The 23,656-nt window shown below is 48.1% G+C and overlaps 1 protein-coding gene across 1 annotated transcript; it reads right to left on the reverse strand.

The window, feature by feature from the left end:
• Nucleotides 1-98: 98 nt before the first annotated feature.
• On the reverse strand, nucleotides 99-23,540 carry LOC308401587 (thiamine transporter 2-like; the record flags this gene model as incomplete). The annotated part of the gene is made up of 6 exons (XM_080889861.1): nucleotides 99-251; nucleotides 519-565; nucleotides 13,830-13,967; nucleotides 22,688-22,839; nucleotides 23,034-23,322; nucleotides 23,537-23,540. The coding sequence occupies 6 exons, from the start codon at nucleotides 23,538-23,540 to the stop codon at nucleotides 99-101; spliced, it is 783 nt and encodes a 260-aa protein (XP_080745987.1).
• Nucleotides 23,541-23,656: the final 116 nt, after the last annotated feature.

Raw genomic sequence — 23,656 nt, forward strand, 5'->3', positions numbered from 1 at the left:
TAAGAAAAGCATATTTACAAGCTCTCGTTAGTTAATTTGCAGCTGTTTAAGGTAAATTAGTTCCAATCTTCCAAAAACCTGTTGGGCACTGACACAGGTCAGAGACGCTCTGCAGCAATCACCTCCTCCACACACTCAGGTTCCTTGGCTTCCGTGTGCCGGAGACAGGGTTTGTTCACACAGGCGGTGTAGGTTCCTCGGATCAAAAAGAGCAGCGATATGACAGCATAGTAGCTGCCGTAGATGATAAACTGCAGAGCAGAGAGACGACACATAATCCTAAGCATTATTAGAATTATTTTATCTATGCTATGGCAGTGAACCACCTGCATCAAATAGACCTGCGTGCAACAGCTAATGATAACCACCAGGTGTCACTCTGTCCTCACATTTCAGTGCTTCAGTTAAGCAGCAGAACGCTGAAGGGGCCATCGGGTTCTTGACTTTGAGTTGTTGTTAAATCCCCGTGTGTTGCCATTCTAATACAGCAGTAGTATAATTACAGCCTGTACACGTACCTGCGTCACGATGTCCAGCCCCAGTGCAGCTTCATCAACAACTGTGACTGTAATGCAGAGGTGGGTAGTAACGAGTTACATTTACTCCGTTACATTTACTTGAGTAAGTTTTTGAAAGAAAATGTACTTTTAAAGTACCTTTTTTGTGAGATACTTTTTACTTTTAGTTGAGTACATTTGTGAAGAAGAAACTGTACTTTTACTCCGCTACATTTGCAAAATTCGACTCGTTACTTTTTAAAAAAATAATTAGTTTAACACATTAGATAATGTAACGATGGTTAAGTGTTACTGGACAGTGACATGTTGGTTTTCTCTGCACACTGTTGTTGTTCCTTTAAGATTCATGTTTGGTTGGGCTGCAGGAAGTAGTGAGGGTGGTGTACAGGAAGGGGTGGGGGGACCTGGTTGTTCTGTGTGTGTGCCAGGCTGAAGAGAGGTGTAGTTCGAGAGCGCTTCCCCCTGAGTTAACAACCCGCTGGCTTATGTGCCGAATAAACGGACAAACTGAGACCCCAACCGTCTGGTTCTTGTGAACGTTACATTGGTGTCAGAAGTGAAGAAAGAAAAAAGAACCCCAGAACGCCCGAGACCCTGTTGCCGGCGACGCTTGCCGTTACGAGACGAGGATGTTGCCGGGCAGGATTAAGAAGGAGACGGAGGAGAGGGAGGTTTGTCCGCGCTCGCCCGCCCATGGAGTGAGGGAAACGGCGCTGCGGCTGTCTGCCGAGGCTGGATTTTCTCCAGGTTTGACTAGGCTCGGGAACTGTTCGCACAGCGGCCGCGATTCCGGCGGGAAGGAGTCGACCTCGCTTGGCGCGCCGTCACGTGATGTAAACAAACATGGCGGCGCCCAGCAAGCTGCAGCGAATATAAAAACGCCTAAGTTCAGCGGCAAGACGCCATGGGAAGTGTTTATCGCACAGTTCGAGCTGTTAGCTGTTGCAGCTGGCTGGTCTGAGGAACATAAAGCTCTCCAATTGGCTTTGTGCCTGTGTGAGGATGCAGCTGCATGCCTGCTGCTGCTGACCGAGGAGCAGAGGGGAGATTATAATGCTCTGGTCGGAGCACTTCAGAGGCGCTTCGGGCAGTATAACCAACCAGTGCTGCTGAGGTCGGAGTTCCACAACAGACGCAGATTGCCAGGTGAGCCCCTCCGCATTTTGGCCCATGAAGTCGAGTGCCTTTGCCGGAGGGCGTATGACAGCATGCCACCATCAGTGCAGGCGGAGTTAGCTCGGGACCAGTTCCTGCAGGCCCTGAGCCCTAAAGAGCTCCGCATGTAAACTCAGCTTGCTCGGCCGGCCACACTCAGTGCAGCCCTGGAGCTAGCGTTGGAGAGGGAGATGCTTGCAGGATCCTCTGGGGGCGCTGACGACGCACACGTGGTGAGGGCTGTGTCAGCACCTGTGGAACAGATGGAGACGCCAGCGGGCCTGTGCAGTTTGGTGCAGACAGCTTCGCTGCAGTCGCCTTCCCCTCGGGCTGGCCCACACCGCCGACCTCAGAGCTGCTGGGGATGTGGACAAGTCGGACACCTCATCAGGCAGTGCCCCAAGCTTGCAGCGGTTCAGGGAAACGCCCACGGGCCCGTGTAGGCGGGAGTACATGGGCCTGGGAGAACGACATCCCCACACCACCGCCACCTCCACCCGGTGCAGCCATCACTGTGGGCTGGACCCAGGTTGGCGGCTTTTGCCATGTTCCAGTGACGATTGCGGGGGTGTCCTGTACGGCCCTGCTGGACACGGGATCCAATGCAACGCTGGTCCGACCCGATATTGTCCCAACCGGAGCTGCTGTACAACCGACTAACGTGCAACTTAAGACTGTGACCGGTGATCTGGCCCCAATGAGAGGGAAGGGAGTGTTCCAGTTCAAGGTGGGGGACCTCGGTGTGTCTTATGCTGCCTGGGTGGCTGACGTGCAGGACGCCTGCATCCTTGGGCTGGATTTTTTACGAGCCATTGGTGGTGTACTGGACTTAGGCAAAGGCCTCCTCGTACTCCCTGATGGGAAGAAGGTGCCGCTTATTCCTCCCCCGGTCTGCACAGCATCTGCTGTGGCGTCCACCTCCACCGCAGAGACCCCTGCAGACCCGCCAGCAGAACAGCGAGCGGAGGAGGAGAGGCTCTCAGCAGTGAGGAGTATCTGGTCAAAGAACTGTGAGGGGCTGACTCCACAGCAGCAAGAGAGTCTATGGCAGGTACTAAAATAGTTTAGTGACATTTTTGCCCTGAAAGAAAGTGATGTTGGCTTGACACACTTGGTAGAGCACGTCATTGAGACCGGGGATGCCCAGCCTATTAAAGTGCGCCCCCGCCGCCTGCCCCTGGCTCATCAGGAGGCTGCAGACAGGGAGCTGTGTGAAATGATGAAGGCGGGCATCATAGAACCATCTGATAGCCCGTGGGCCTCCGCGGTGGTGATGGTGCCTAAGAAAAAAAGTCCTAGGATGCGTTTCTGTGTGGACTACAGACCACTCAACAAAGTGACGAAGAAAGACTCTTACCCCCTTCCCAGGATTGATGAGTCCCTCGACTTAGTAGCCGGGTCCTCCTGGTTTTCCACCCTGGACCTGCGGAGTGGCTACTGGCAGGTGCCACTGTCCCCGGAATCCAGACCGAAGACAGCCTTCTGCACTAACAGGGGACTATGGCAGTTCAAAGTCCTGAGTTTTGGCCTTTGCAACGCTCCTGCGACCTTCGAGAGGCTCATGGACAGTGTGCTGGCTGGCGTCCCACGGCAACGGTGTCTGGTTTACCTGGATGATCTTCTAGTGCACGGGAGCTCCTTTGATGCTGCCCTGGATGCCCTGAGACAAGTGTTGGAGAGGGTGGCGGCTGCAGGCCTGAAGCTGCATCCCGACAAGTGCCACTTCATGAGGAGGGAGGTGGAGTTTCTGGGCCACAAGCTGGGTCGTGAGGGCATCAGCACTTTGGAGGAAAAAATTCACACCATTACCGAGTGGCCCACACCAGCAGACCAGAAACAGCTCAAAAGCTTCCTAGGACTGGCGTCTTATTACAGGAGGTTTGTGAAGGGCTTTTCCTCCATAGCCGCACCACTCTTCCACCTGCTGCAGAAGGACCGTGACTTCATCTGGACCCAGGACTGTCAGCAGGCGTTCGACACCCTCCGCAGATCGCTGACAGAGTCCCCAGTCCTTGCCCCCCCTGACCCCGCCCTGCCTTTTGTCCTGGACACTGACGCAAGTAATGTGGGGCTGGGAGCGGTGTTGTCGCAGGTTGGACCGGAAGGGGAGAAGGTGGTGGCGTACTTCAGCCGGGTCCTGAACAGGAGCGAGCGGCGCTACTGTGTCACACGACGAGAGCTGTTGGCTGTGGTGGCGGGGGTGAGACACTTTAAATACTACCTGTGCGGCACAGCATTTGTTGTCAGAACTGATCATGCTGCCCTTCAGTGGCTGATGTCTTTCAGGGAGCCAGAGGGACAGGTGGCTCGCTGGCTGGAGGAGCTCCAAGCCTTCAATTTCACCGTGGAGCCCTCTCTCGCCGCCCATGTGCTGCAGCTGGCTGCCGTTACTGTGAGAAGCGAGAGGAAATAGAGCGGGAACTCACGACAATAGACGGAGCAGCACAGCTCGCCTGCAGGGTTCTTCTGGTGGTGGATGCAGCGGAGTGGAGGGCACGGCAGGAACAAGACACAGACCTGCTGCCGGTCCTGCAGTGGCTGGAGAAGGGGGAGCAACCCCTTTGGGATGAGGTCACTGGGTTTTCCATCTGTACCAGGGGGCTGTGGGCCAAGTTTGCAGCTCTCAGGCTGAAGGAGGGGGTGTTGGAGCGTGCCTGGAAGGATCCTGCCACGGGGGAGGAGAGGTGGCAGGTTGTGGTGCCAAGGTCGCTGAGGTCAGCTGTGCTGGGAGCCTGCCATGGGAGCACTGGCTCTGGCCACTTTGGGGTCTCCAAGACTCTTCGCCGCCTCCGCCAGGGCTATTACTGGGGTCAACAGCGGAGGGATGTGGAGGACTTTTGCCGCAGCTGTGATGCATGTTCCTCACACAAAGGGCCACAAGACCAGTCCCGGGCTCAGCTTCAGCAGCAACCAGCAGGAGCCCCAATGGAGCGAGTAGCTGTGGACGTCATGGGCCCATTTCCTCGCACAGACAGAGGAAACCGCTATGTTCTTGTGGCCATGGACTATTTTACCAAGTGGCCGGAAGCATACGCCATCCCAGATCAGGAGGCTGAGACGGTCGCTGATGTATTAGTGGAGGGGATGTTCAGCCGCTTTGGAACAGCAGAGACCCTCCACAGTGACCAGGGGCGTAACTTTGAGTCCAAGGTATTTGCTGCCATGTGTGAACGCCTTGGGACTAAGAAAACCCGCACCACCCCACTTCACCCCCAAAGCGATGGGCTGGTGGAAAGGTTTAACAGGACGCTGGCCCAGCAGCTAGTCATCCTTACCTCAGAACACCAACGGGACTGGGATTACCATCTTCCCCTTACCCTCATGGCCTACAGGTCGGCAGTGCAGGACTCCACCCAATGTACGCCTGCCCTGCTCATGTTAGGGAGAGAGCTGAGAACTCCTGCAGAGTTGGCTTTTGGGAAACCCCCGGACGCGCCAGAGGCACCACCGGGCCGGGACTACGCAAGGAAGCTGCAGGACCGGCTGGATTCTGCACATTCCTACGCCCGAGAGCAACTGGCGAAGGCAGGCCTGCGCCAAAAGAGGAATTACGACATCACCACTAAAGGGAGGCACTTCTGTGCTGGGGAGCTGGTGTGGGTCTACAGCCCAAAGAGGAAGAAGGGACGGTGTCCTAAACTGGATAGCAGCTGGGTGGGGCCTTGCAGCGTCCTAGAGCGAGTGGGGGAGGTTGTTTACAGGGTGCAGTTGCCTCCTAGGGGGAGGATAGTAGCGCTGCACAGAGACCGGATGGCCCCCTACAGAGGACAGTCCCTCCCCTCCTTTCCAGAGGGACGTGTACAGAGCGTCCATGACCCTGCTCAGAGGGGCCCCCGACCGGGGCTGCGTTCCCCCCCCTCGGACTCTTCACCCCAAAGCCCCGAAGCTCCGCGTCCTCCTCAGGGGCTCAGGAGGTCAAGGAGGGAACGTAGGCTACCGCCCCGCCTCAGAGACTGTGTCGTTCCTTCGGGGACGAGGAACTTATTGCTGGGGGGGCAGTGTAACGATGGTTAAGTGTTACTGGACAGTGACATGTTGGTTTTCTCTGCACACTGTTGTTGTTCCTTTAAGATTCATGTTTGGTTGGGCTGCAGGAAGTAGTGAGGGTGGTGTACAGGAAGGGGTGGGGGGACCTGGTTGTTCTGTGTGTGTGCCAGGCTGAAGAGAGGTGTAGTTCGAGAGCGCTTCCCCCTGAGTTAACAACCCGCTGGCTTATGTGCCGAATAAACGGACAAACTGAGACCCCAACCGTCTGGTTCTTGTGAACGTTACAATAACATGCCGCCAGTGGAGTTTCCCAGTTTGAAACTGTGGCGGGCAGAGCGGCCCAAGCGTTTCAAAGTAGCAGACACACGGAAAGAAGAGCTGAAGAGGATGAACAGCATTTTCCTCACATACAAAGAATGTTTTGCTTAAAAGGAGTACAAAAGAACAGCTATGTCTTCATTGTCGGTGTCTTCAGTGAGAGCCAAAACAAACCAACTTTTCAGCGTGAAACAACTCGTGTAACCTGAGGAAACGGTAAGTTTTCTCTAAATAGCTTTTTAGCTGTGGTTAGCTGGATGTCAGTCTTATGTTACAGCAGCTGTGTCGAGTCATGCGAGTCATATTTTCGGTGCTACGTTGTAGTGAGACAAGTTTGTGGGTGTTTTGTGCAGCTTCAGCTGTCCTGTTAACTGCTCGCTGGTTAGCCTATAAGCTAACAGCTAGCCTTGTTAATGACGCAAGAGTTCCACGAACATGCAAACAGCTCGTCTTTACTGCTTTAACTGTTAAAACAGAAGGCAATACTGCGGCTGACAGGGTTTATTATGTGAAACAGCAGTGTTGGAAAGGCTGTCAGCTGTGTGGGGGAGCCCCCTTGTGGCGAGAGAGCACAGCTGCACTATTGAGCACATGTTCCAGTGATTTTTATCCTACCGCAAAACAATAAGAGAAGGTACGACCTTTCCTATGCTCCCAGGATGTGGGTGTGAATGCCAGAGCACTCTGGAATGCACACAAAGTCTTGTAGTGAACAACAGCCTAAGACAGGGGTGTCAAACTCAAATACACAGTGGGCCAAAATTCAAAACTGGAACAAAGTCGCGGGCTAACATTAATATTTATTGAAAAAAAAAAAAAATCTTCCTCCAGATATAAGAATGAATCTTTTCTTATGGACTCAAATAAGTTTTGCTGGAAAACTGAATATGGAACAAGCAAAGCTTAATACTAAACAATATATATATTAGCTGTATAATACCAGTGGGCAAGCTCACTACTTCGCGGGCCAAATGTAATTAGGCTGCGGGCCAAATTTGGCCCGCGGGCCAGAGTTTGACACCTATGGCCTAAGACATCAAACGGTCAACATGCAGTATTCTACCATATGCAAACTTATATCATTAAAAGATTATACTGACTACTAAGTATAATTTTCCATTGACAATAGGCAGACACAGGGAGAAGCAATGGGGCATTTTGTTTAAGTGCCTCACTACTCGGGCCGTTCATATTGTTACATCCCCCAGGAGGATGTCTCTTCTCCCTATTAACCCTTTGTTTTGTCCAGGCTCCACCTCCTCTGTCCTGATTGGATGTTGCGCAGAGTCCGGCTAATTGGTAAACAGCAGAGCACTATTTAAGGCCTGTGGAGCTGTGCTTCTGGGCCCTCTGGCCATGTTGGTTGCCATACTTGTGCAGGCTTGCATGCCTTTGTATTTTGTGTGAGCATTGTTGTTTCATGTTCAGACTGCTTGTAGGGGAGAGCTGCCTTTTGTTTTGACACCCTGTTTTCTCCTGTTTATGTGTTGTTAGGTCGGTTATGGTTATAGGTTGTATATTTTGTTTCTTTGGAGTTAGGTAAGTTTCTTTTATTTCAACATCAGGGATGTTTTGTTTGTTATGTTGGCCTTGGCTCTCCCTGACGTTATACCTCAGTCTGATCCCATCACCCGTATTAAATAAACCTTCTAAAATTACCATCTTGGCTCCTCCTTCTCTATCCACCTTTATGTTCGTCCCTTCAACCCCCTAGACTAGCCAGGGGATGTAACAATATAGACCTCCTGACATCTGTCGACACGGATTCCTTTTTGATGGCCTTCCGAAGGTTCATCGTGAGAAGAGGGAAACCGGCAGAAGTTTACTCGGATCAGGGGACAAACTTCAAAGGAGGGGAAAAGGAGTTCCAGCAGGCATTCTCCAGCATGTGTCCAGACCTCCAGCAGAAACTGGCTATGCAGCAGGTATGTTTCCGCTTCAACCCACCTGCAGCACCCCACTTTGGAAGCACTTGGGAAAGAGAAATCCGCTCTATCAAAAACGCCTTATACACCTGTTGGCTCTCAGACCATGAGTGAGGAAGTACTCAGGACCGTTCTTACAGAAATCTAGGGTATCCTGAATGCCAAACCCCTAGGTTATGTTTCTGCGGATGTGGCTGACATCGATCCAGTGATCCCTAACTACTTGCTCATGGGGCGGCCTGACAGCTCCCTACCTCAGGTAGTGTATCCCGAAGAAGAAGCGCTAGGGAGGCGAAGATGGAGACATTCGCAAATCCTGGTGGACAGATTAATAATAATAATAATGGATTGCATTTTATATAGCGCTTTTTGGGACCCCTCAAATAGGGCTGCATGATTAATCGTTAGAAAATCGCGATCTCGATTCATACTTATGAGCGATCTCATTTCCAAATGACAACGATAAAAAAAAAAGAAAAAAAGACGACGACGACTGTACCGCATTTTGATCCGGGACGTACTCTGCATGAAAACAAGCGCTCACTCTTCCTGCTCAACAAATGACAAGGGCGGAACCTTATACTACGTGATACAGAAGCTGTGCCGTGTGATGCTAAAATTAGCAGGGAAAAAACAACGGAGAGCACGTCAGGGATGACGAGAAAGTGACAGGAGAAAATCCGTCCCGGTCAACCACCCAAACATCAATAACGGGAACCTTATACAGCGCTTCCCTATACACGTCGAACTCCCGCAGGCACAAAGAAATTAGAGGCTATTACTTATCACCTGACCAAAGATATGACTCCCATCAACACTGTGCAAAACGAGGGATTTAGGAAAATGATCAACACCCTAGACAAACGCTACACAGTGCCGTCCCGCAACAATTTTTCTATTGTTGCACTACCTGCTCTATACACGCAGTGTCGAGCAACGGTGGAGGCGGAATTTCAAGCAGTACAACATTTTGCGGCAACAACAAAACGTGAGACATTTGTTGTTTTTATGTTTATTTATTGTTTTTATGTTCAGTTTCAACTGTTACGAAGTTGATGTGCAGTTAATAAGTGCAATAAATATTTATACTGGAAAAGAAAATCGTGAGAGAATCGTGATCTCAATTCTAAGCCAAAAAATCGTGATTCTCATTTTATGCAAAATCGTGCAGCCCTACCCTCAAAGCGCTTTACAATACCACTATTCATTCACTCTCACATTCATACACTGGTGAAGGCAAGCTACAGTTGTAGCCACAGCTGCCCGGGGGCAGACTGACAGAGGCGAGGCTGCCATATCACGCCATCGGCCCCTCTGGCCATCACCAGTAGGCGGTAGGTGAAGTGTCTTGCCCAAGGACACAACGACCGATCATCAGACACTATTTGCCTAATCTCCCAACTCGGATGAAGTGGCAGAGACCCATGGAGGACATAAAAGAGGGACCGGTTGTTCTGCTGGTGGATCCACAGCTACCCAGAGCATCATGGCAGATTGGGAGAGTTACGAGGATTCTTACTGGCTCTGATGGCCACACCCGAACGGCAGAGGTGAAGATACGTGACAGAACATACACCCGGCCTATAGTATGTCTGATTGTGCTTCCGGCGATCAAGGATGAGGATGACCAGGTGGGGGATCCCTCGTCTGTATAGACAGCCTTTCCATGGAGTCAATTTGCACCGCAAATTGGGGGGCGGCTATGTTGGAAAGGCTGTCAGCTGTGTGGGGGAGCCCCCTTGTGGCGAGAGAGCACAGCTGCAATATTGAGCACATGTTCCAGTGATCAGAGTTTATTTGAGCTAACACAGGGCAAAAGCCACCTGGCAGACTGACTCAGCAGGGGATGTCTACACACGGTGTGAGTCGTGTGCGTCGCTAAAGAACTGTGAGTAGACGTGGAGCCCTGCCTGGAAAGGACAGTTTTAGTCTTTTATGCCATTTGGACATTTAGTGGATGTAGGAGTGCAATGTGTATTGACCTGTTCGCTATGTGGCTAGTTCATGCTACTAATGGTACTTGTTATGCTACATACTTGCTAGCTGTAAGCTAAACCCATTTGGTGTTTTGTGATATATTGTTGTTGGGTGTATTGGCAGTCAGTGTCATGTACTGTAAGGGTTTGGGAGTAGTGTATGAAACTTGTGCATGTAGATGTTCATATAGGAATTCCCATTTGTAGTTCTGGTTAGATTTGAAGAAAGCTAATGAATCATAATTCATGACTTAGATATTTATTACATTCAGTATTCTGAATATGTTTTGTTCACAGACCACACCCACACCCCTCACCACTCTGTAAGCCTGCGGTTGCATTACTGTGTTGCTCTACTGTGCTGTTAAGATGAGGAATCACAGTAAAGACGGTATAACCTTTATCTGTGCGTCCTGTGTGTTCTGACCGACACCCCAAGGTGAACACCACTGCTATTCAGCCAACGCCTATACAGTCGTTGGTTCAACCAAAATTAACAAGCAGCTTGTTTAGTTTAAACAGTCTGCGTTAAGCTGGGCAAACACTGTGCAATTTTTTTCAGTCACGTTATTCCGCTCCAGCTCAAACTGTACAATTAAATCGCAGGGGTTAGAAGTTCATAGGTCACGATGCAGGGTCTCACACTATACGGCCTGATGCTCTGATGTGACCTGAGTGCTCAAACTGTGCGTCCATAACATGAAGCTTATCATACAAAATCTGTCTCTCGCTCTCCCTCTTTGTGTCTTTCACTCACTCACACAGACACACACACACCCCACCACCATCAACTTTGCTAAATTACTAATGAAAAACATTGACCAGGCAGCTGTGATTGAGCAGCAATGTCCATCCAACTCTTTTCATAGTTGTTGTAGTCGTGATAATTTTGTGAGGCCACATTGAAAAGCCTCGGATACGTAAGCGTAGAGCTGCCACCCAGGCAAAAGAAAAATAGAGCTATATCACGTTATAACATGAAAAGTATATTGTTCTAACAATATACTTTTCGTGTTTGTACAATAGACTATCATGTTAGTACAATATACCTTTCACGTTTGAACAATATAATATCACGTTACTACAATATACATAATTATCACGTTCATACAATATAAATATTATATTGTACGAACGTGATATTATATTGTTCAAATGTGAAAGGTATATTGCAGAAACCTTTAACGTTATAACGTGATATAGCTCTATTTTTCTTTTGCCTGGGTGGCAGCTCTACGCTTACGTGCTCAGATGAGCTTGCCAAAGGTCTACAAGTTGTGCCTCCATCTCTTGTGTCCAGATCACACGCTGCACTGCCGTGCTGCTCCACCTTTTCACTTTCATTTCTGTGTTTGTGTATGCGCAGTGTGAGAGGCTGCGTTGAGGGGCGACAGGATTTCAAACAGGTTTGATTATCTTGTGACCATACGATTGATGATTGGGAGCTGGTCGTGAGGTTTTAACTGCTTTTCGTTACCCCATGTATACTACACGATGCACAACACACAATTAAGGCAAAACTCGGGCCGATCCCCTAAACGGTTGCGCGACTGAAAGATTGGCTCAAAATGGGCCAAAAATCGCACAGTGTATGCCCAGCTTTTGGAGGCTAGCTCCAAACAAACATCCGCAGCTTGGCAGTGTATACAGCACTATAATGACCAGACCTAATTCTTTTGAAAACCATACATCTTTCCACAGGTCTCCACTTCATCAGACATCACCTAGACCCAGAGCTGCATGAGGCCAGCACAAACAGCGGCCTATTCGACGAAGATGATGGATCCATGGGGTCAGGAAAGCCAGAAGCAGGGGAGCTGGAGAGGTACCTTTCATGTCCATTCACTGGAGGTGTGGATCTATTGCATGGCTTTCCTCACATCAAGAAGCTGTCGATCAAAGTCAATACAGCTCTTCATGCATCTGGAGCTTGTGAAGGACTTCTTAGTCATGCAGGACTCCTATTCACTGCTAAACAGTTAAAGCTTCACAGAAAGAACCTCGAGAGCAAACTGCTGCTGAAGCTTAACTATCACCTCACTGACTGAAGAAATGGCACATTTTTGCTAAATATGCAGAAATAAATGCACACTTATACAATTTATGGAAAACTGAGCTGCCTTATATGAACATGAAGATGCCTCGTTCTAATGTTTTCTCTGAGGCTTCTGTGCCATTTGGAGCAAAAATGAATATAAAGTTTACAGCATATCTTGTCACTGGAAATTGTTTGCACTGTTTATATATTTATATTATTTACTGTAGATATTGGTGAAAAAAGCTTTATGTTGTGAAAAACTGAAATCTGGAAATTAGAATTGTTGTGCCTTATTTTGTTGATGTTTTTACATATATTCCTTTTGAACATACTAAAATTTGTATGTTTATTTATTTTTGTTTTTCTAATAGCATTTATTTATAAAATAAATCGGACATTTTAAACAGTTACTCGCTTCTTGAGTAGTCTTTTCGCCAAACACCTTTTTACTCTTACTTGAGTAACTTTTTTGACGACTACTTTTCAAGATGGGGGTCCCCATCTTTAAGAAGGGGGACCGGAGGGTGTGTTCCAACTACAGGGGGATCACACTCCTCAGCCTCCCTGGGAAAGTCTATGCCAGGGTGCTGGAAAGGAGAGTTCGTCCGCTAGTCGAACCTCGGATACAGGAGGAACAATGTGGTTTTCGTCCTGGTCGCGGAACACTGGACCAGCTCTTTATCCTCTCCAGGATACTTGAGGGTGCATGGGAGTTTGCCCAACCAGTCTACATGTGTTTTGTGGACTTGGAGAAGGCATTCGACCGTGTCCCTCGGGGTGTCCTGTGGGAGGTGTTGAGGGAGTATGGGGTGTCTGGCCCATTGCTACGGGCCATTCGATCCCTATACAACCGCTGCAAGAGCTTGGTTCGCATTGCCGGCAATAAGTCGGACTCGTTCCCGGTGGGTGATCGGCTCCGACAGGGCTGCCCTTTGTCTCCGGTTATGTTCATAATTTTTATGGACAGGATTTCTAGGCGCAGCCAAGTGGCGGAGGGCTTTCGCTTTGGTGGCCTCAGAATCTCATCTCTGCTTTTTGCAGATGATGTGGTTCTGTTGGCTTCATCGGGTGAGGGCCTCCAGCTTGCACTGGAACGGTTCGCAGCCGAGTGTGAAGCAGCGGGAATGAGGATCAGCACCTCTAAATCTGAGGCCACGGTTCTCAGCCGGAAAAGGGTGGAGTGCCCACTCCGGGCCGGGGATGAGTTCCTGCCCCAAGTGGACGAGTTCAAGTATCTCGGGGTCTTGTTCGCGAGTGATGGGAGAAGGGAGCCGGAGATCGACAGACGGATTGGGGCTGTGGCTGCAGTAATGCGCACGCTGCACCGGTCCGTCGTGGTGAAGAGGGAGCTGAGTGTAAAAGCGAAGCTCTCAATTTACCGGTCGATCTACGTCCCTACCCTCACCTATGGCCACGAGCTGTGGGTAGTGACCGAAAGAACGAGATCGCGGATACAAGCGGCAGAAATGAGCTTCCTCCGAAGGGCGGCTGGCCTCTCCCTTAGAGATAGGGTGAGAGGTTCGGCCATCCGGGAGGGGCTCAGAGTAGAGCAGCTGCTGCTCCACATCGAAAGGAGCCAGCTGAGGTGGTTCGGGCATCTGACAAGGATTCCCCCTGGGCGCCTCCTGGGTGAGGTGTTCCAGGCATGTCCCACCGGGAGGAGGCCCTGGGGCAGACCCAGGATACGCTGGAGAGATTATATCTCTCGGCTGGCCTGGGAACGCCTTGGTGTTCCCCCGGATAAGCTGGAGGAGGTGGCTGGGGAGAGGGAGGTCTGGGCCTCTTTGCTTAGGCTGCTGCCCCCGCGACCCGGCCTCGGATAAAGCGGATGAAGATGATGGATGGATGAATGGACTTTTCACTTTTACTTGAGTAATAATATTTTAAAGTAATGCTACTCTTACTTGAGTACAATTTTTGGATACTCGACCCACCTCTTCTGTAATGATGGTCTGCAGTGAGAGGGCTACAAAAGTGTTGATCCCAAAAGTCAGAGCATAGCACTCCATGGAGAGGTTAGAGGCGATCTGAAACCTGCGGTGACAAAGTCCTTATAATTATGAGAGATTCAGCACATACTCTAAGACTGCAATAGATTTGTGTGGCAATGAACCAGTAAGCTGACTCTAAACTAATATTGTCATCCTTTCCTCTGTATTGAACTGACAAAACAGTCATCCATCCATCCATCCATCCATCCATCTTCATCCGCTTTGTCTGGGGCCGGGTCGCGGGGGCAGCAGCCTAAGCAAAGAGGCCCAGACCTCCCTCTCCCCAGCCACCTCCTCCAGCTCTCCTTTCCAGCACCCTGGCATAGACTTTCCCAGGGAGGCTGAGGAGTGTGATCCCCCTGTAGTTGGAACACACCCTCCGGTCCCCTTTCTTAAAGATGGGGACCACCACCCCGGTCTGCCAGTCCACAGGTACTGCCCCTGATCTCCACGCAACATTGCAGAGGCGTGTCAACCAGAACAGCCCTACAACGTCCAGAGCCTTCAGGAACTCGGGGCGGACCTCATCAACACCAGGGGCTCTGCCACCAAGGAGTTGTTTAACTGCCTCAGTGACCTCGCCCCCGGAAATTGGCGGGTCATTCCCCTCATCCCCAGACTCTGCTTCCTCCTCGGAAGACGTGTCAGTGGGATTAAGGAGGTCCTCGAAGTATTCCTTCCACCGCCTGACAATTTTCTCAGTCGACGTCAGCAGCGCTCCGCCAGCACTATACACAGTGCAGGTAGAGCACCGCTTTCCCCTCCTGAGACATCTGACGGTTTGCCAGAATCTCTTCGAGGCAGTCCAAAAGTCTTTTTCCATGGCCTCTCCGAACTCCTCCCACACCCGAGTTTTTGCTTCAGCCACTGTCCGAGCCGCATTCTGCTTGGCCTGTTGATACCTGTCGGCTGCCTCCGGAGTCCCACAGGCTAACCAAGCCCGATAGGACTCCTTCTTCAGCCTGGTGGCTCCCTTCACCTCTGGTGTCCACCTTTTGGTTCGGGGATTACCACCACGGCAGGCACCAACCACCTTGCGGCCGCAGCTCAATGCAGCAGCTTCGGCAATGGAGACGCTGAACATGGTCCATTCGGACTCAATTTCCCCAGTCTCCCTCGGAATGCTGTTGAAGCTCTGCCGGAGGTGTGCGTTGAAGATCACGCGGACTGGGGCCTCTGCTAGACGTTCCCAGCACACCCTCACTACGCGTTTAGGTGCACCGAGTCTGTCCAGCGTCCTCCCCCGCCACCTGGTCCAACTCACCACCAGGTGATGATAAGTTGACAGCTCAGCCCCTGTCTTTACCCGATTGTCCAGAACATATGGTCGCAGGTCTGGTGATACGATTACAAAATCGATCATCGACCTACGGCCTAGAGCATCCTGGTGCCACGTGCACTTATGGACACTCTTATGTTCGAACAAGGTGTTCGTTATGGCCAAACTGTGATTTGCACAGAAGTCCAATAACAAAACACCGCTCGGGTTCAGATCAGGGAGGCCATTCCTCCCAATCACACCCCTCCAGGTCTCGCTGTCGTTACACACGTGAGCAGTGAAGGGACTCTAAGAAGGCTGGGTGCTCTGAACTGCCATTCGGCGCATAAGCGCAGATGACAGTCAGGACCCATTCCCCGACCCTAAGGCGCAGGGAACAAGCCCTCTCATCCACCGGGAAAAACCCCAACGTACCGGCAGCAAGCCGAGGGGATATTAGAAGCCCGCCACCTCTCACCAGGGGCAACTCCAGACTGAGACAGAGTCCAGCCCCTCTCCAGGACACTGGTTCCAGAGCCCAAGCCATGCGTAGAGGTGAGCCCGACTATATCTAGCCGGTACCTCTCAACCTCACGCACTAACTCAGGCTCCTTCCCCACCAGAGAGGTGACATTCCATGTCCCTATTGCCAGTCTTGGCAGCCGGGGATCAGTCCGCCAGGGCCTCCGCTCCTGGCCGCCACCCGGCACACAATGCACCCGACCCCTATGGCGCCTCCTGCGGGTGGTGGGTCTGTGGGAGGATAGGCCCATGTCTCCTCTTCGGGCTGTGCCCGGCCGGGCCCCATGGACTAACGGTGTGTTCACGCGATGGACGCGAACAAAACGCCCCAAACGCCCCTAATTTGACGCGTGCACATTCGCGTCTCAACGCGTGTCCAAGAAAAATCCATTGCGGGTCAAAATATCATATTTTGACGTGCGTGAACCGGAAATGTGGGAGGAATGTGGGAGGAAGTTGTGCCAGACCGGTATCCTTGCAAGATGGCAGCTGTCGAGCTAGCGCTTCAAGAGAGAGTGTCCCTTCTCTATGTACTGTGGAGAGCAGAGCAGCGGCGTAAAAGACGTCCTTGCCATACCTGGGTCCATCAGGTCCTCCAGAGGCATGAGCAGTTTGGTGAGTTTCACCATTTGCTCCAGGAGCTGCGCCTGGATGACGGCCGATTCCAGAGATATCACCGTCAGCCAGTTTGAGGACCTGCTTTCTAGAGGTGGGGGAAAAAATCGATACTGCGTAGTATCGTGATATTTTGTTTGCTAATAATGTATCGATACAGGGACAGCAGATATCGATATTTTGTTCCAAAAACTTCCAGTCCACCAGATGGTGCAGTTGAGCTTTTTCTCTAGTGAGGTCAGCAGAGGTTAGGTCAGCACATGGGAAAATAGATCAAACAAAGATGGAGGAAGAAAAAGAGATCAGGAAAGCGCCATCTGCGTTTAAATCAAATGTTTGGACGTACTTTGGATTTTTTAACAAGGATGGAACAAATGAGATGGATATGACACACGGGATTTGCAAGGTGTGTCGTATGAAAATAAAGTACTCTGGGAATACTACGAACATGAGGGCCCATCTTACACGGCACCATCCAAAAATAGCATTAACCGCGGACGGGAAAGCTAGCTCTGAATCAGCTCCACTGAAAAATCAACCAACGCTGGACACTCTTAGCTTAGCAAAGCTATCTCCCAATTCAGAGCGAGCTAAGAAAATAACACAATCTATCATGTACTTCATCTGCAAAGACCTGCGTCCTTACAACATTGTGGAAAACGAGGGCTTTTCTTACATGATCAAGACGCTGGAACCCAGGTATGTGATACCATCACGACGTTTTTTCGCGGACACAGCCGTACCCAATCTCTACATAGATGTGAAGCGTAAAGTTGAGGAAAGTTTGAGCACAGCAGAAAGGGTTGCATTAACTTGCGACGCATGGACCTCGCGGGCTGTGGATTCATATGTGACTATAACAGCTCATTATCTCACAGCGGACTGGCAACTGCTGTCTTACGTTCTCCAAACTCGAACATTACATGAAAGTCACACCGGAGCGAACATTGCAAATCTCCTGCAAAATGCAGCACAGGAATGGGGGATTGCCGACAAAAATCTGGTGGTTGTCACCGACAATGCTTCTAATATGACAATTGCCACTCAGCTAGCGGAATACCTGCATGTGAAGTGTTTCGCCCATACCCTCAATCTGGCATCACAACGAGCCTTAAACCTGCCTGCAGTAGCCAGGGTCTTGGGAAGAGTGCGGCGCATAACTGGGTTTTTCAATAGAAGCACAGTGGCAAACCACGCTCTGGAGCAAAAACAGAAAATGTTACAGCTCCCGACTCACAAGCTCAAGACCGACATCTGCACGAGATGGAACAGTGCTTATGACATGCTCCAGCGTTTCCTTGAACAACAACCTGCGATTTGTGCAGCGCTGCTGTCTCCCGAAGTCAGAAAGAGTAGCACAGATATCTTTACTCTAAACAAGACGGATATTGGGAACACTGAAGAAATTGTCCGGGCCTTGAAGTCATTGCAAGTCGCGACTACTGTGATGTCTGAGGAAAAGAATCCTACTCTGTCTCTCGTAGCACGGCTGCTAGCACAGCTGTTGCACGACACCCAAGACAACATTGGTGACACAGCACTGGTCAGAAACATCAAGCAAAGTATCAGTCAAGATCTTAAGAAGAGATATGCCAGCACAGTCGAGAGGAACACCCTCTACACAGCATCAGCTCTCGACCCACGCTTTAAAACCCTGCCGTTCCTGTCACTGGAGGAAAGACAGGAAACCTGTGCCAGAGTGGTTGCTGAGGCTATAACCCTTCAGGTAAGCAAACATTCTGGTGTTATAATTTAAATAACTTACTTACAATATTAGTAGATCGGTGATATTTTTGTCATATTGGTAATATTCTATTTAACAATTAAATACATTAATTATAATTTGCTAACATATTACTGCATACTAAAAGATATGAAATATTTATTTTCTTCCTCTCTCTGTATGTGTGTGGGTTTTCTACAGGAAGAAAAGAGGCAGCAGCCCATCTGTGAGCCAGAAGCCCATGAACATCATGAGAAACCTGACGAGACTGAACAAAATCTCAGACCCCCTCTCATACCAGCCAAGATGAGGAAGTCTTGTGGGTTAACAGACTTGCTTGGTCAGACTTATGGTGATGTTGGAGCCCCACCAAAATCATTATCTGCCACAGCTGAGGAGGAGGTGAAAAGATACCAGGAGGTCACGTCACTGGCACTCACAGAAGACCCACTAAGCTGGTGGAAATCCCATGAGGAAGTCTATTCTTTCCTGGCCACACTGGCAAAAAGATACCTTTGTATCCCAGGTACTAGTGTCTCGGCTGAAAGAGTCTTCTCAACCGCTGGAGACATCGTCACAGCAAAACGGAGCACTCTGACTTCAGAGCATGTTGATCAGCTCCTTTTTCTGAGCAAGAATGCTGACATTGCTTCACTGTCCAAATGTGTTTAACTTTTTAGGGCAGCAACAAACAGGACAGTTTACTTATTTTAATTTAAGAAATGTTTTATTTTATTTAAATTTAAAACTTTTTTATTTAATGTAAAATTATATTTTGTTTTAAGCTATAATTGTACCAGATAGTTACGTTCAGTTAAGTTGGTTACTAGACTGTTATACAAACCATTCACTTTGTCAGCAATAAAACTGACTGACATGAGAGAAAGACTGAGTGTGAGACTTTATTATTAGATAAAATGAATATTGATAAAGTTTACCTTTATGGACAAAATCTGCAGTAGAAAAAATATGTGATAAATCACAAAATATCGTATTGCAATACCCAGAATATTGCAAAAATATATATATATAAAAATAAATAAATAAATAAATAAATCTCAATAATATCGTATCGTGAGTTAAGTATTGTGATAATATCGTATCGTGGGGTGTATGGTGATTCCCACCTCTACTGCTTTCCCTCGTCGGTCCCAGCATCGCCCGCCTAGACACCAATTACAGGCGCTCAATCCCACCTGCAGAGCGCCTGTCCGTCTGCCTGAGGTTAGTAAAAGTGTTTAATACGGTAGTCCTTTATTGATACCTGTGCTAATATGCTAAACCATCCATTTATACACTGCTAACATGGATGTGTTATGCTAACAGTGAATGCTGTCGGTGTTTACTGATAGCAAACTGTGGTACAGAGACGACTGTTTATAATATTTCTAGTGATACTCAGAAGCTCTCATCAAGTCCCGATTTAATTCGATTTATGCTGTTATCAGTGTTTGCAATGATACCATGGCTGTGGTGTCACATCAATGTATGCGCTCGGTGTTTGCTGATATCAAACTGTAGCATTAGGACCACTGAGTTAACCTTTGTAGTGATACTCACTCCTTTTTATTTAGAACTGGTTTAATTCTGGGATAGTTGAATATTTGTATATAATCCCTGCAGCTGTCAGACTCTATAACAGGGCTCACCAGCCCTTATTAAAACAGAGTTAGATAAAACTGTGAACAGTTTGGTTCATCTTTAGTTACATGGTTCTATCTTGATAAGCTATGTCTTATCACAGATTAATTTTTCAAAAATATTAATGATTTAAGCAAGGAAAGGGCTACATGTCAACATACAACTCTTTATTTCTATTAATGTCTTACTTCATTCCTACCTGATTGACATGTTTAGGAATTATGAGTGATTGGCTCACTGTAGTTGTGAAAGTTGCTACCAATCAAATTATGATATGTTAAAGTTAAAACAAAACACAGCTGTTTTAGATATTATCTAATATACATTTTGTAATTATCCTTATAATTACAAAATGTTTTATGTAAGATTTAAGTTTTGTGATTTAAATGACATCACAAAAGTATTTTGGAATTTGAATAATGTATTTTGTAACTGCAGTACACATAATACTAATTTTGAACAATTTTGTCCAGGTTCCTTGTCACCGGGGACTCCTTCACGACCAAGCATTCAGTTACAGAGTCGGTGTGTCCACGTTGAGCCAGATCACCCCCCAGGCAGCGACGGCCATCTGGGACTGTCTAGTGGACAACTTCATGGCTGCGCCTTCACCTGGAGACTGGCGGTCCATCACAGAGGGATTCCAGGAGCGCTGGAACTTTCCTCTGTGCTGTGCAGCTCTGGATGGGAAGCACGTCCAGACAAAGGCACCCCATATATCATATAGGAGACACACACATTGATATACACTAAATATTTATTTAAGTTCTTTTTTGTGGTGCCCAAATTTATGCACCTGCTTGATTTTGTTTAAACAATTATTGCACACTTTCTGTAAATCCAGTAAACTTCTTTTCACTTCTCAAATATCACTGTGTGTGTCTCCTGTATGATATTTAACTGACATTTTTTTATTGTAACAACCAACAATTTATACAGGAAAATGATGGCTATTAACAAGGTTGCCCAAACTTTTGCATCCCACTGTATTAGTATATTTTGTCATTAGTATAATATGAAATAAATTCTACATGTGTCAAGTCGTGTGCCAACATTTGCTGTGTAGTAGAACTGAGACATTAGTCATTATAAAAATGTATTTGAAATAATATTAAAATTCTCAAACAGAAAAACATTAAACATAAATATATAAAATATAAGAATTTACAGAGAGACAGGAATAAAAAGGACCAGCTGCTCTCCAGAGCAGGAACAAGGCTGAGGAGGAAATGCTCCATTGGAGACTGGTGTGGACTCTTCAGGGATACCAGGATGGCCAGCTCCAGCGCCGATGGACCGTCCTGGGACCCGTCCCTCATCTGCCTCGGAGCCGTCCTCCCCTGTGGGCCTGTAAAACAGCACAAAACACAAAGAAACGAGAAGACTGCTACTAGATTTTAATTTCAACATTGAAAAAAACAAAAAAACAAAAACAGGATATAATCAGATTGGTTGTAGATATTTAGTAAAGGTGATCACAAGGCAATCCCACCGACTGAAAAGGTATCAGTGCTTGCTGTACATATCTGTGGGTGCAGCAGCAGGAGCTCAGGGACTGGGGATGCTCTGCTGCAGAATCAGTTGGTTCTATCAATACAGTATTAAATGTTAACAGGTTGAATATAATAATCGTAGAGTAGACAGTGGTCCCTCATTTATTGCAGCAGGGGTTCTCAGAATAACTAGCCCCTGGTCACGCACTTTATACACTGTTTTCCCCCACACACATGAACATTGGTCACAGTTCTCACAATTGATTCTCAAAGTGCAAACCTTTGTAGATTGCAAAACATAAAAGTATTATTATGCCGCGGTTTGTCTTCATCTGCCCGCCACTTTCGTGCGCCTTTTTCCCTCGCGGTGCAGGTGTCTATTTCCGAATGAGGGTCATAGTTATGGGTGTTTTTGTGCTGTTTTTTCTATTGGACGTGATGGTTATCAAAACCAAACGTGATAAATTTGGCAAGCGCAGGAGACACGACACGAAGGAGATTTGTCAATCAGGCTGCAGAATGCAATGCTGTACTGTGCAATAAAAAAAATCAGCGAAAAAGTGAAGCAGTGACGGATGAACAGCGGGACCACTGTGTGCTGTTTATTAATAAACAATAAAATATATTCCTAAATGACAACATGGATAAAAGCAGAACGGTATTTGTACTTCAGTGGGAAAATAGCGGTGGCTTGCTAGCTTTTGTGCAACTTTCCCGGGTCAGTAAAAACTTTCAAAAGAGAAATGAATGAACTTACCAGGTTGCCCGATCTCTTCACATATCTTCCTCCAAGCTCAGTCCTTTTTATTTCTGTCTCGGTACAGAAAGCAGCTGGTGTCGTACAGCTCCGAGTTGTTTGCTACCGCATTGATTAGCCTTCCCCTCCATTGAAGTATGAAAGGCTTTGGCTGGATCTGCCCCTTTGACCTAGGTCAAAGCCACGTCACCAGGCTCCTAATTGGTTGTCGCGGCGCGATTTGACGCTGGAGACGCGAAATGCGCGTATGCACAAAATGCAACAAAAAAACTGACGCGCGTGGTTTTATTCGCGCGTCAAATGCGCCAGACGCGCTACACTGACGTGCGTTTCACACGTTTTGGCGTTTTCGCGACGCAAATCTGCTTCTGAATTTTCGCAGGACCCGCAATCGTGTGTCATCGCGCCTTTCCATTGACTTTACATGTAAACCTGACGCTCTATTCGCGTCCATCGCGTTCGGTGTGAACACACCGTAAGGCCCGGCCACCAGACGCTTGCCCTCGGGCACCCTCCCCGGGCCTGGCTCCAGGGCGGGGCCCTGGTAACCCTATCCCCGGCAGGGTAAACTGTTCCCTTGATGTTCTCTTCATAAGGGTCTTCTGAATCGCTCTTTGTCTGCTTTTAATAAATGAGGTCAGACCAAAACAAACAATATGTATTTCACCCTGACTGATGTAGACACATTCACGCTGTTACAGTCGCTTGACTGGAACATCTTGTAATTATTACTTTTAATCTAAAATAACCCGCTCTAACACCAATCTTACCTACAAGAGAGCATGCAGCCTCCACTCCTCCGTTGTAGATGGATGATGTGGCAGATGGCTCTATATGGTCCCACATAAGCTGGATGTAGTTGAAGACCTGCACGTAGCCAGCTGTGGCCAGAGCCCACCACAGGGACCAGTAAATTAAATGTCTGAATGGTGATAATTATTACAAGAGATTATGATGATGACTGTACAGCTACTTCTACTGTTTAAAAGAAGTACCCTATGAATACATTATAAAAATTTGGACCAATTAGTAGTAATCCCAGGTGTTAATTAAATGCAAGTGGGCACTCAAAGCATCTTAGTGATTTAAAAAAAAATATTGAAAGAAAAGAAATGCCTAGAAGAGTAGGACTCCCTGAAGCTTTGCCAAAGCAGATGAACAGTTTCTCTGCTGCAGTAGCCAGCACTGCTATTATATTCCATCTTCCCTTTCCCCGAGCCTTCTCCATCCTTATCCGTCACTGAATCCTTTTCTCCCCGTAGCCCCTCTTGCTGGCAGTCTACAGCTGCAGCCTTCTTCCCTTTGAAGAACATGCTTGTCTGGGGCATGGGCAACCAGAATGAGACGAGAAATGCCACACTCACAATTCCCAGGGTAATAGTATTGATATAGAAGTAGTCCAGGCCTGTTGGTTACAATTGATCATTCATTAGTGCTTGTTTAAAGTTCAGTTCATAATTTTCTTTCTTGTCATGCATCAAATGTTATTTTTCATATTATTGTGGTCAAATACTGTAGCCTGTATCACTTTATCAGCTGTAAACTGTGTGTGTGTATGTTTTATTTTGTTTTTCTTAAATCACTGATAGAATTGCTTGGTTTTTAGCTGGCTGTCTGACACATTTTGATCCCAGCTGTTGCTCCTGTGTGTTCACCAGAGATCAGACACTGCCACTAAACGTCTGATTCTGACTCCCTCTTTTCTTTTTTTCTACAGCTTGTGTGCAGACACTCTTATT

Source organism: Rhamphochromis sp. 'chilingali' (assembly GCF_963969265.1).
Source record: "Rhamphochromis sp. 'chilingali' genome assembly, chromosome: 8".
Classification (NCBI taxonomy): Eukaryota; Metazoa; Chordata; class Actinopteri; order Cichliformes; family Cichlidae; genus Rhamphochromis; species Rhamphochromis sp. 'chilingali'.